This window comes from Mesitornis unicolor, unplaced genomic scaffold, assembly GCF_000695765.1.
Source record: "Mesitornis unicolor isolate BGI_N332 unplaced genomic scaffold, ASM69576v1 scaffold9825, whole genome shotgun sequence".
Classification (NCBI taxonomy): Eukaryota; Metazoa; Chordata; class Aves; order Mesitornithiformes; family Mesitornithidae; genus Mesitornis; species Mesitornis unicolor.
In genome coordinates this window covers 11,092-24,696 of record NW_010183457.1, presented here as the reverse complement: position 1 = coordinate 24,696, position 13,605 = coordinate 11,092, and the positions used below count along the sequence as shown (strand labels likewise).

General features: G+C 49.7%; 1 protein-coding gene across 1 annotated transcript in view; it reads right to left on the bottom strand.

Annotated features, from left to right (window-relative positions):
• The window catches only part of PCBP3 (poly(rC) binding protein 3), a 41,703-nt gene extending 28,826 nt beyond the window's left edge, over positions 1-12,877 (bottom strand). Inside the window, exon 1 of the mRNA XM_010184141.1 lies at positions 12,812-12,877. Coding sequence (XP_010182443.1) covers positions 12,812-12,877 — 66 coding nt within the window. The remainder of the gene's footprint in view (positions 1-12,811) is intronic.
• Between the last annotated feature and the right edge of the window lie 728 nt (positions 12,878-13,605).

Here is a 13,605-nt window from a genome sequence, read left to right as displayed (position 1 = left end):
TCACAGTAGGCATCTCTAGAGGCTTGTGTCTCAGTCCCCTGCTCCCATTTATTTCCCTGCTCTCCTCTGGGTGAGATGTCTTCACTCATGGCCCAGGATGTCACTCATTAGCTGCTGACAAGCAATTATAACCTGCCTTCCCTCCTTGCTCGTGTACACCAGAGGGCTCTTCTAATCTCACTCGCCTCTATGCCAATTACCCCAACTACCACTGTGGGGATGCAAACACATCTTCTTCTGGATCCTCTGCTTCCTCCCTTCCCCTCTCTGCTCTGCTGGCTCCTCTGCCCACAAATTCAGTGCCAGGACAACCAGAGCAGCCTTTGCTGCTGCTTTGTTTGCTACCTCCGTGCTTCAGGCGGTCTTCTAACTCCTGCTTATCCCACCAAACTCTTTGCTCACTGCAACTCTTGGGATCTTTTCTCTATTTCAAAACAATCCTTTCCTACCACCCTCATGTCAGCACGGCTTTCTCCCCATATCCCTCTAGAGAGCAGGCTTGTTTTTTCACACTGGGTGGCCCTCCGGGGAAAAATATTGGCTCTAGATACTGGTATTAGCTAGAGTTCAGGAGCAACTGGTACAATGACCCACAGCTCCAGCCCTGTCACACTGCGGTGGGCTCAGCTACATCCCAGCCAAATGTACATCTCTACTCTCGGACCAGCCCAAAGCTCTTCTAAGCCTGATCTCTCCTCCAGGAAATTCCCCGCTGTGTTCCTGGGTTTCTCCTTCATCCTGCACATCCACAAGCTGGTTTAACAATCAGGCTGTGCATCCTGCTTTGGGTGTTGACCGTGCCAGCCTCATTAACCCATCTTGCCTTCGTAGGTTTCAGTGGGGTTTCAGAGTGATTTCTGACCTGTTTGATAAACCAAGGGGAATAGAAACACACCATCACATACCTCCAGCACAGACCTGTCCTAGAGGGTGAGGAAAGCTGGCAAGTCTCTACAACGAAGAGTAAAACAAACCCCTGGCTCCAAGCTGTGGTCACTGTAAACCCAGAGAGGGATCTCCAGCAACGGTCCCTGCTCATCCGCTGAGCACCATGGGGCTCATCACAGCCCACTGCACCTCAATGGTTAACCAAGACCAGCAGCCCACAGAAGTGCAACCCTGGCACGGCTGGTGCAAGGATGTGCAATCGTGCGTGAAATCAGGATGGGGCCCTGCGTGTCAGATGCTGTTAGTCTTCACTGTCTCTAAGGCAAGCTCAGTGTGAGGGGAACGACTGGTTTTGTCGCAATGGCAGTGCCGTCACTGTGATCTTTTGGGTGAAGGCTAGCAAACAAAGCTGCAGCCTTCCCTACAGATCACTCCAGGGTGAAGGTCTTGCACGCCAAAACCATCCCACGTGACAGGCCAGCAGGATGATAGCCTCTTGCCCTGATACATCTGCAGAAGATAGAAAGCTTGGAGGCTTATGTTAATTACCAGTTTTAGGGAAATGTTGGTATCTGAACCCATACCCAAGACACATCTCTGCAGAGATCTACAGGATACAGAATTTGCACTTATTCACATGAGCTGCTGCTGTGTTGCAAGCCGAGGTTGGACACACAGCACTGCAGGAAATTCAGTTTAGAGGGAGCAGGCTATTAGATGCCCTTGGGCAACCCAGAAAACCCTGTCTGGGCTGGTTTAGGGGCTCACTGACTGAGGGACCCTGAGCAAAACCAGTGAGTTGGACCTGTTAAACTACCGTCTCAACGCCTTGGAATAATAATGGGTCTTCTTTTAATTTGTTTTATTTTGCAGTGAATCAAAGCCATTTTTAGAAGGCTGAGGTGAGTGGGTAGGTGGGTACAATGCACTTTAATTCAGTCACTTCCAATTCAACCTGTTAGTTACTTTTGGAACAATTTGCCAATAAAAATAGTATTTTCAGTTAATGTCAAACTGCTTAAATGCCTCAGAAATTTCGTCCCATGAAGTGATGAGAGCCAATGCTCTCTGTACTACTCAGTTGGGTCTATTATGACTCTGTGACCAAGAGCATCCTCAGACATCTGTAAGCCTTTAGCAAGTGCTGGGAACCATGTGCACTGAGAGAATAACATTTCCTGTCTCCTTGATCACAGATTTTTCCTCTGTCAGCAGATTAAATAACAGATAAAAACTATCCATTAAAGTTTTTTTCTTAAATACTGGCTGGCCCTCCATGCCCAAGCCAATGTTATGGAGAAGATGGGAGCAAGGGGCCCAGACGAGCTCATGATGGATGAAATGTTGGCTCAGTCTCCACTCATTGCAGGTGCCCTGGCCATCTCAGGAAGGCAGAGCTGGCAGCACAGCATCGCACCACCAGCCTGGACCCCGCCACAGCGCTCAGCACTGCAGAATGGGGTGGATTCTGCTGCAGCATCTGAGTGACAGGAAAAAACCCAACGCTTTCACAAATTAGCTGAAGTGCTACCACCTTGTGCTGCAGAGACTGGGAAGATGACTACGTCAGTGCTGTGCTCCACACCTGTACCCCTGGACGTGTGGTGGGACACGGAGAAACACCACTAGCAGTGCCGCAGAGGGCACTGCAATAAACACTCCCAGGCACGAGTCTTCACAGAGCAGGGAAATGGCAGTAAGGAGGCTGTCCATACTGTCCTACATGGCATTGTCCTGAAAGAGCCAGGGAAGCCTGGGGCAGATTAAACCATTTGAAGATGGTTGGCAAATGCTCTAAACTCCCACAGAACATTTATCAGTGGCACTCCTGTTAAACTGCCAGGTGACAACCCAAGTGATAGAAGTTCTTGGAGCAGGGTAAGAAGCCAAAGTGGGCTTGGCAAAGGGGAGAAAACAAGATGCAGTTCAGCAATGCAAGGTATTGAGCTAGGCTTTGTGCAATTAAGTGCACAGAAACAGAAGAGCTCCCCATCCACCCAAAAAGGGCTGGGAGTGACAACTCAACCTGCAAGTCCAGGATCTGTAGAAGAAAACTGAAAACAATGACGTGGGTCTTTACTGGAGATCCAGCCAGCAGAGAGCAACCCCAGATCCCTGGGACACCAGCAAACATGGTCCATGGGGAAGGGCTGAAGGAGGCAAGGCTCTGCAGGACAGGGGGGTGGTGGGAGACAGGGCAATGGTTTTGAGTGAGGTGCTTAAACTGCAGTGAAGAAGATCCAGGTCAGGTGCTGCAAAATTGCTTCCCCACAGCCATGTGCTGTTGGTGACAACGTCATTTTGACAGTCATCATTGTTTAAATCTTATGAACATTTGCATATTTGCAAATAAAGCTCATCTCTGTTGGACAACTGCACTTAAAACCTTGACATTGCCCTGTGCCCAGGGTTGGTCATGTTTCAGGGATGCACTTAATTTAGCCTTTTTTACCCTAGCCAGAGACTAAGGAACAGGAGCCAGGAGATGCCACCTTGCACGTGGAGATGCCTCATCAGATGCCCCAGGGATGGTCTGCTGGGGCCATACATCAGCTCCGCAGGACCCGTGTCTTGCCCAAAGGATGCCAGCACAGCCAGCATTCGAAAAGCACTCCTCCAGAGATAGTGGGGTGAGACAATCACATAGTAGTCCCCTATGTGCCAATTTTCACATGCTATTTTTTAGGGGAAGGTGAAAGGACACCCAGCAAAGGATGCTGGCCACCAGGTCCACGGTGACTGCTCGTAAAGGAAGGAAGGGCCACGGGGAGCTGTGTAGACTTCAGACGACAAGCAGCTTGTCCTCCAGCAGCCTGGAAACAAGAGGGCCCAGCTCTGCAAAGAGTTCCAGGCACAGTCCTGGCACCCTTTTAACTGGAAGGGCAGCTGAGAGGAGAGTACCGCTGGGGCCTTGGGAAAGCAGAAAGCACCAGGCACGTTCATCCTGCTGCCATGCCAAAGATGGCACAGCCTTAACCATAACATCAAGAGGAGAACTCAGTCCTCACCTAAAAGAGCTGAATGGACTTAATCAGCACAAGACTTTTGATTGCGCTGTTGCTGCGCCACTGCTGCACAGATGCATGCATGGCCACAAGACCTGCAGAGCAAGCACCAAATCCTACCATCACTATTTTTCTTGATCCAGCCAGGGACGTGGCCGCCTGTCCCCTAATCCCCCACTCCACCTTGGCCCATTATGCTGCATGCCCTTTATGGCATCCTGGAGAGCTGGGGTGCATCTGCTTCCAGTGTGTCTTCTGAAATAGATGAGGATGCAGCCAGGAGCATCTCCCTGCAGCTCGGAGCAGCAGGCATCCTGCAGCCCCCCCCATCCACGACCCCCCTCTCTATTCCCCTCTGCCAGAGCCTGCTGGCTGCTCTGGCTTTAATCCTACAGGCAGCATCATCCCAATAATTTCCCTCCATTTTCAATCTACTGATCTGGGGGCAGTCCACAAATCCCTTCATCCCGAGAGCGAAGCAATCTCCTGCCTTGTTTTATCCCATCTCCATTTCTCTCTCTAATCCCTGGAAACAAGGACAAGGCTCGTAGGGTATGGGCTACCCTGGAGGAGTCTGTCCAGGCATCGGTGAGAAGACAGACAGACTGACCAATCCAAAGCACATGGGGGGCAAACAGGAGGTGCAAGTCAAGATGGGCAAGGAGCATGTTGTTTGACCATGCTCAGTCTCTACAAAAACCAACTGACTTAGCTGATGCTTTATTTAAAAAAAAAAAAAATTAAAAAGCAGATGGCAGCCCAATGCCAGGCTGTGCAGGATGAAAGATGAGGGGCTTGGGGCTGCTCTTATGAATGCCACTGAATTTCTCAAAGCACCTGGGGCAGGTTCTAGCTTCTCCTGATCGAGGGATGGGGGAACAGGCAGGTCTTCCCATTTTCCCTCCACCAGGCTGTGGACATAAGGGATAGACTAGGTACAGCACCATTCTTCTCGTCTCCTCCACATTTAGGAAAATGCGAGACTGATGGGGGAGCCATGACCAGCCTGGCCTCATAAATCCCAACTCCTTCACAGCTGGATCTAGTGCTCTGCCTGTGCTGCTTCTCCATAAGCCTAAACCCGTAACTTTCCAGCCAGAGAGTCGCTTTGGGAATTGGGAAATCATGGGAGACATGGGAATGGAGACCCTTGAGGTCTCTCCCCACCCTGGAGAAGCAATCTGCCATCGCTTGGTCAGAACCAAGTGGATCGGTTGGGATGCAGCACTAACCCCATCCTTCCTTTTTCAAGCATCCATTTGCACAGGGCTGGAGAAGGCAGGGGAGGGGGGGCTGTGTGTGAGTCCATGCTCTGTGGTCGTCACAAGACCATGTCCTGCCTGACGCTACCCCCAGCCAAAAGCACCGCAAGGAAGAAGGATGCATGGACAGTGTGTGACCAAGCTGTCTGGCGGCTGTGCCGGCAGTGGAGCCGGGCTGCACAGCCCCCATCCCGTGCTCGCTGGTGATGGCTTTTCCCGGGTTTGGCCAGCGAGGAGGAGGACGAGGACCCTCAGTGGCTGGGGGTGGATCGCCGCCGCGCCACGCTCAGTCCCTGACAGCAGGCTCCAAAACTGTCACTCCCGATCTGTTTTCACTTCAGCTAAACCTCAACCCCGATTAAAATCAAGGAGAGCCGCCTTCCCCTCTCTCCTTCTCCCCATGGTAGGTCCTCTGTAACCTCGGGTCTAAACACTGAGCAAAACGCACCGGCGAGGGAATCGGTGAATTTACTCAGCTGGGAATTGGGGCTGCTGGAGAAGGGGCCACGATCTCCCCTGCCCCCAGACCTAGCACTGGCTGTGAGGGAAGAGCCACTGCAGTGGTCCTTGCTGAAATCCAGGGTGGGACGCGCTGCTGACACCTCGAGCTGCCTCTGCCATGGGTGGGGGTACCCTGGAAGCTCCAGCGGATAGTGCATCTGTGGGGTGGGTGTCAGCAAGGTACCCTGTGCTGGCACCCACTTCCCGCTACCCATCTGTTTACCAAAGCCTGAATAAAATAAAGAAATTAAACCAGATGCATGTGCAATCACAGCACCAGGACAGATGCATTCAGCAAGAGGCTGAAAAAAGCTTGCTACAGGGATGGGGACATCTCTGACCCATTAGGGAAGCATTTAAATTCACTCTCCATTTCAGCTGGCCAAAAAGCAGCTGCAGAGGCCTGGGGAACACATCCACCCTCACACAGCATGTCCCAGGTCCAGGAAAAGCAGCCATGTCACATCACTACAGGTCAGAACAGAGCCTGCAAGCACTCTGCCACTGGTGGGATCGGGCTCATCCCCATGCACTGGGCATGAGCCCCCTCGTCACAGGAAGCCATGCTGGCCAGCACCCTGCCACTGGCAAGGTGACCGCTCTCTATGCCGCTCAGCAAACACCCATTTCCTAAGCAGCTGGGTGACTTGGGAGGAAAAAATAATAACCACCGCCTGAGAAAGGCGGTTCTGGGACCACCAAGACACAGAGAGTAAAAGCATCATTGGTCATTACCCAGAGGAGTGTCCTGCAAGGGTGCAGGTGCCCAGCACCCCTCCACTTCCACCTCAAATCGGTGCTGGCCACCACAGAGGAGGTTTGCTTGGTCCACTCTGCACAACATATGCCCTTGGTTGTGACAGCATTCCTATTTCCTGATCTTTTGTACCAAAATCCCACAGCTTCTCTAATGCATTTTGAAGGCAGAATTTGCACCTATTGCAATATGAACATTAAAATGATGTTGAAATCACTTAAAGAGGTTTTTTCCCATCAGTCTTCATTAGTAGCCTTTTTTTCCCCTGCCCAAAATCATCAGGTTTTTTTCAGAAAGAAATGTCCTAATCCAGCAAGATTAAAAGAACATTTGTTACAGTTATTTTTCAGAAAGAAAGAATCTCAGATTTGCTTTTGTATCTGAGAATATTAAATATATTTATATCAATTAATCCACAAAATAGGAGGAAAGTCTGAGATTAAGAGTTTCAGAAATATTTCTGCATTATTCTGGAATTCTGCATTAAAAGCAAAACCCCAGATATTAGGAAAAACTGCTGTTTTTCAGGATTTGGGTTCTGTATCAAAATACAGGCTAGCATCTGTCTTTGCATCTGTCAAAATAAAGGTCAATAATTTTATGGAAACTTAAACACAACGCCCTTGATCCACTGTTTCTGGTTTATTTTTAAGCCGGACGTGACTTCCTACTAATAAAATAAGATTTTCTAATATGGTTCACATTAAAATTACATTATCCCAGAAAACTCAGATTACAAGAAAAATACGTCCAAAAACATTTTCCCTTTACAATACGGAGATGATATTTTGGCATTGATTTCAACAGCATTTAAGTCCTCCATAACCTTTGCAACTAATCTTTCACTTTTCTATTTACAAAGCAATGGTGCAACCAAAGAAAATGCAATAGAAACACAGCAGTATCCAAAATAATATAGCCACCTCGAGTAAAATGGGTATCTGAAGGCAAACTGAAAAGAAAACAAAGCGAGCCTCATAATAAAAGGTATTCCTCTCTCCAAATTTCCTCGGCGCAAAGAAAAAAAAATTAACGGAAATAGAACCAAAACGTAAAAAATTAAATCAAATAGGGTTGGGGGTTTTATTACACTGCCAGACTAGGACATGATTAACATCTATGTTATTGTAGTACCAAATTCTTTAAGGCAATTCAATTTATGGTGTTTCTACCTCAAGTGCATACATAAACGACACTGTCCAAAGCCTGCACTGTGAATCACGCAAATTAAGAATGGTTGAATATTTTGGTTAACGCAAAGATGGATGTTTCCCTACCCAGGGATACAATCTTTAGCATTAGCTGCAAGATCCAGGTAAAATTTAATTTTAGCAAAATAAAGCACACACTATAAGAGAGAAAGGCAATTTTGCAAAACAATTTTGCAAAAATATTTTTGCAAATATTTTATAGGCAAGCCTTGAGAAGCAGCTGCTAATTTAAGCTAACCCCCTTGCTCACGCACCTATTTCTTCCATAATCCCACCATCCTCCAACACAGACTTAAATTTCCTCTACAAAAAAATTCACTTAAGATGGCTCTTAAGCATTCAAAGCTCTTTTAACCAATACTGGAGCCCCAGACCTGACTCATTTCATGATTCTTCCCTGATTTTCAGCCATAGGAAAAGTTGCTCGCAGCAAGTGGTCTTCCACCAATACAACCTTTTAAATCTTCTTACCTTCTCCAAAGAGCCGCTTTAGCACCGATTTGGTGTGAGGGGGGTCCGGACAGATGGCCAGTCTTTTCACGTTTGGAAGGGATGAAAAATGCTATGGGGGGGGAAAAAATCCCAGTGATTTTTTTTTGCTGTACGGTGCAGAGGGCTCCGAACCTCATTGGCCCTGGGAGAGCCACCACGTGGCATGGGATGAAGAGCACGTGACCCATTTTCTCTCAAATCCCTCGGTTTGCTGGAAAGAGGGATGCACCCACCGCTGATGTTCTTGTCATTTCAGTGGGCTTTGATTATTTATTTTTTTTTAAACTTTTTTAAAGGCCACTGAGCAAATCGGGTTACCTCCAGGCAATGAGGGCAAACCAGCCAACGCTTTCAACATAAAGGAGAAAGGAGCTCGGGTATGAGACGAGCACTGGAGCACTGCCTGTGTGCAGGGAAAAATTTGGAGATGCTTTACCATGGTACCAGCAAAGTGGTGCCTGCCCACCCACGCCATGGGTAGAGCCTCTGGGAGGGAGAGGAGGGCGTAGAGCAATGCACATTTGGCTCCTGGGGATGGGCTGTGCTAAACCATCCATCTCAGAGACTGCAGCAGTGGAGGGAAGGACCAGGCTGAAGCCTTGACTGCAGACCCCAGAGCTCAGCTGGCTCCCTGAGCCTCAGAGGAAGGGGATGTGTTACAACTGCTTCATCACTAAAAAAAGATTCTCTCATGTTCCAACATTGGTCCTGAACCTGTCCTCCTCTGCCTTCCCTCCTCGCACCAACCAATGGCTCCAAGAGATGGCAGCTCTCCTGCTTTGGAGGCAGAGGGACTGCTGAAACAGTTTGCTTAGAAGGACCAATCAAGGTGGAGGGAGTGTGGCACGCTCTGGGTGGGCATCGCCTGCCCCCACCACCGTGTGACCAAGCCAGACTCAAAGGGTATTTCAAAGTGTCCCCCCACAGACATTGGCCGATCCTAAAACCCAGCACAATTCTCGGGATGTTCTGCTGCAGAAGGTCCTCAAGGCAAGGCAAGACCCAGCTCCCAGCATCCAACTGTGACTGATGCTGGGGGTCCCTCCTTGCCCCAGCTCTGTATTTCCCAGGGGACAGAGCATTGAGCCACCACATCCCAGCCAGCCATGGTCCACAGGCCAAGCAGCTCCTAGCCTTTCCTCGGTACCAGCCTATTGGAGTCAGGGCACTCAGTCTGGGGAAGTGAAACAGAATTTTTTGAGCCCAAGACATCCTCTTGTTTTTCCCATCAAAGCTCAAGCCCATAGTTTTTGCCAGCCAGAAGCTGCCTTTGACTGTCAGTCTGAGTTTCTACCTGGCAAACCCCTGGGCTCTGCCATCTTGTCATGCCAGCGATACGCCTGTTCCTCACCCCTGCCAACAGAAAGCCCCAGGTGAATCTACCACAGCTATGGTCATCTCTGTGCCTTCTTGGCATCACCACTACATCCCAGCCCAGCACTCAACCTGGTTGTCTTGGAGAACCTAGTGGTTCTCCATCACGTCTGTTCCCCCTACACACGGCTCTGCATGGGGAGGGGAGGTATCAGGAGCATAGTCCCCATTTCCAGGTCCTTCCCAAGGCCAAACTGTCTTACCACACTGTTATCAAAAACAGAAGTACAGCCATAAAACACCCCACACAGTGTAGAGAAGTGCAAGGATTCACCTGAAATCCTCTCTGGCTCAGATGGTCACACTTCTCCAGCCACCAGCCAGACCATTGGACATTTTATTCCAACAAATACAAGCTGAGGGAAAAACTTGCCATACTCCATTGCCAACTATGGATATAGTCAAAAGTGCTCAGCTTGCTGCTTTCCCCTCAAGCATTTTGAGATGGCCAACTTGCCAGGGCAACGAGGGAGCTCCCCTCACCTTCCAGCCTTGCAGCTCCCCGTTCACAGCCCCCTCATCCTTCCCCAGCGATGCCCAGCTAAATCTGGCTCCAGAGTAATCTTCTGAATAATTATATAATAGAGAGGCAGGCAGAGAAATAATTTTAGGCCACTCTGTCAATAGAAAGCAAGCTGGATTAAAAGATCAGAACAAGCAATACTTAGATTAAAATGGTTTGTTATTTTCAGCTGCAGAAAATCTGTGGCTAAAGCACAGAAGATGTTGAGGGAAGGCACATCATCTTTATTTCCCCAAAAAAGGAGCTTACCACGTATTAGCCAAGGCAAGTTCTATGTTTCCAACCTACACTCAGGTTTTTTCCCAATGGGTCAAAGAAATAGATATACACATATATAAATGTGTGTGCCAGTTCATATGGCATTTTATCTAAAGACCTCAGAGCAGCATGGAGATGCTTCAGGTTACATTGTGCCCCGCCAGCCGAGTCGGAATTAAACACCATCAACGTATTGCTGCTTGGTAAGACCTCAGACCCCCTTGAGTCAGGAGAATCGGCGTGCAGCTCAGCAGGCAACTTCATTACCTAGGAGAAACGTGTCTCCTGGCACACAGCATGGGTTTTATCGGTACCAACCCCTTTGCCTTTAGGATGTGCCTCCCAGCAGCCCTGAGCTGATGTGCCGCGGCTGGGAGGAGCCTATCAGACAGCGTGGCCGCTCTCTGCAGGCACCTATATGCCATCCTCCTGGCCCCCAGCAAGGTCAGCGGTGCTCGTGGCATGGGGTGCCGCGCCAGGCCCCGCTCTGACTGATTGCTTTGGAAAGGCGTGAAGGGGAGGCAGGAAAAAAAAAGGGGTGAGAAAGGGACCTGACACAGGGGGCCAAGCTCTCCGCAGGGCATGGCACTCATCAGCCGCATCCCGGATCGATGGTGCTGGCTTTGCTCGTTCACCTTCAAGTTCAGATTAAGCAGAAGGGTCAAATTGGGAAATCATTTGCTGCTAGCAGGCACATCCCCACCATCACCCCACAGCCTTGTGTTGCAGCCTTTTCCCCTTGCCAGCATGGACACTTCCTACGCAAACACCTTGATCACCCCACAGTATCTCTGGCTGCCCAGCATCAGCAGTGACCACTCGTTGCATTGCCTTGATGTGAGATGGAGCAGCAGCAGTCTCCCAGTGCCAACTGGTCTCCAAAAACAGAGTCCTCTTCCAAGTGTCCCTCACACCTGTAGTTTTTCTATAAAGTAGTCATGGTACTACATGCATAGGATCAGCTTTGAGATCAAAGGATGAAATCCCACGGGGCAAGAGGTCTAAGACACAGCCTTGAAGAGGGGTTAGCATTTAAAGTGCAAACCACACCTTGCTTTGGATTTTGAGCCAGAAGATGCTGGCTTGCACAGAGCCAGATGCCAGGCTCCTCTCCTGCCTGTGGATGAGGGATAGGGGTCGAGGCACAGGCCTGGGAGAAGGGATGGGATCTTGGACAGTGAGCATGGGAAGGCAGAAAAATGAGGTCAGAGACCTTCTTGGAGGGAGATGGGAGCTGTGGGATGTTGTGATGTTCATTTAAATGATGCTTTAATAACCACCTATTGCAAAAAAGTGTCTTCACTAAAGCCAGAGAACAAAACACGCTTGGTGGACAGACTGGGGTTATGAGTGCTTGTAAGAGGACAGTTTGGGTACCTGGTCACAGGCTGGACACTCAGCTCCCCCAGCAAGGCTGTGTCCCCGTTTTCCTGGGGATGGCGATGGGGAGCCCTTCCTCAAGACCTGCCATGCTCAGGGAGATGCCAGCAAGCAGGGCAGAGGCAAGGCCCTCCAGGGATGCACTCCCAAGTGCATCCTTCTTTCAGCTCATGGCCTCCAGGCTACCAGTAGGAAAGACAAAACTGCTCTCCACACCCCAAAAACCCCTGTACAGATGAATGTGTTTGTAAGAGGCAGCCCATAGCACACAGGAGCCGCAGATGGTGATGGCAGAGATCTCAGACGATGCATGCTCAAGACCAGGCATAACCAGTACCCACCTTGTTGTCAGTGACTGTGAACAAGCCTCCTGGCAGGTTTTTGGGCAAGTTTTACCCTTGCTGCATCTTACTGGGTCACCTGCAGCTGCTCTGAGAAACTTACATCCCATTATCTAAAACACATCTTGTTTTACGTATGGGGTGTTGCTCTGGCCAGTCTCTCCCAGGGTTTTATGTGCAGAAAACAGGGATTAGTGACACTTTTAAAAGGAAAGGGAGAGAAGAGAGGTGGATTTGTCTGTCACTACAACATTTCTGCTTTATGGAGCTGTCTTCTCACTCAGAGATGCACATCCTCCTCTTCACTAATGGAAAATGTTGCCCCGCTGTCCATTTGCGATAGTCAATGTCTGGGACAATGCGATGGCCCCAGGCCAATGCAGATCTATTTTAGTAACAAAAGCAGAGCGGCTGATGAAAATGACCCCATCTATGCACTTCCCAGCTTAGCTCTTTAGCTGGTTTTAATGGACCCCTGTGACCAACGTGGTGGAAAGCAGGTGACCAAGTGAGAGGAGGGCAGAGGCGGTGGGACAGGAGACCTGCCCAGATGCTCCACTGCACCGGCCCTTTAGCAGGGAGAGGTCCCAGCAGCAAAACACACCTTTCATAAAAGCCCTGTTAGCAGGACTGCACCATGCAGGGAGCAAAACCCCCTTCCCTTTTCTGCCCATGCTGCAGCATTGCCTCTCATGTGGAGGGGCAACAGAGCCCAACCACATCCTCTCCACAGGCGTTTTACAGCCTAAAGGAGACAGCAGTGCAACAGCAAAGACCCTTCCCAGGATTTGGAAAGGGACTGAGTTCACCTTACCTTACCCTGCAGGCTGGCCTTGAGCTCCAGAGTGTATCCTCGGAGGGTCCGGTTGCACCAGAAAAGGGCATGCTGAGTGCAGGGTAGAAACCAGGGGTCTGCGGCATGAGCCTGCAGACCAGGACAGGGCAGAGATTAGGCACAGCACAGAGGAACACTCGATGGCTGCATACCATCCAGGAAAAGTGACTTTCAGAGAGGATTAAAACATGGTTTGGGTTGGGGAGACACACAAAATAATTGGGAACATTATCTCCATGTTGTTTATGGGGCAGACAGCAAAGCCCTGCCTAGATTTTTCTCTGCATTCAAAGCAGGTTTGGCCAGGTCCTACCCCAGAAGCTACCAACAAAGCAAAGTCACCCAAAGAGCTAGGCTGGGGAGGAGGGGATCCCTTGGACATGAAGACCCCCAGGTGACCTCAGCCCAGTGGTCCAGCTGTGGGAATTGTACCCTGGTGGGGAGCATGATCCAGGGGTCTCCTTCATCCAGAAATCACACCACCACAGCAATGGAAACAATCCAGCACGTTTCCATGACATGGGCACAGGGTTATTTTTATTGCTTTATTTTTGCTGCTGCTCCCAATAAGTTAACTGGGGCATGCATTGCCCATCAATAAAATCAATCGAGCAGCCTGAGCCGTTAATAAGCTGAGTGCCAGAGGGCAGAAAAACCTCTCCATCACCTAAAATATTCTTCAGGCAGTGGGATGGGCAAACTGCAGGCCTCACTTGTTGCTCGGACTTGATGCTGCTCTTGATATGCTGGGACAGCTTGGGTGTTTGAAGGGGAAACC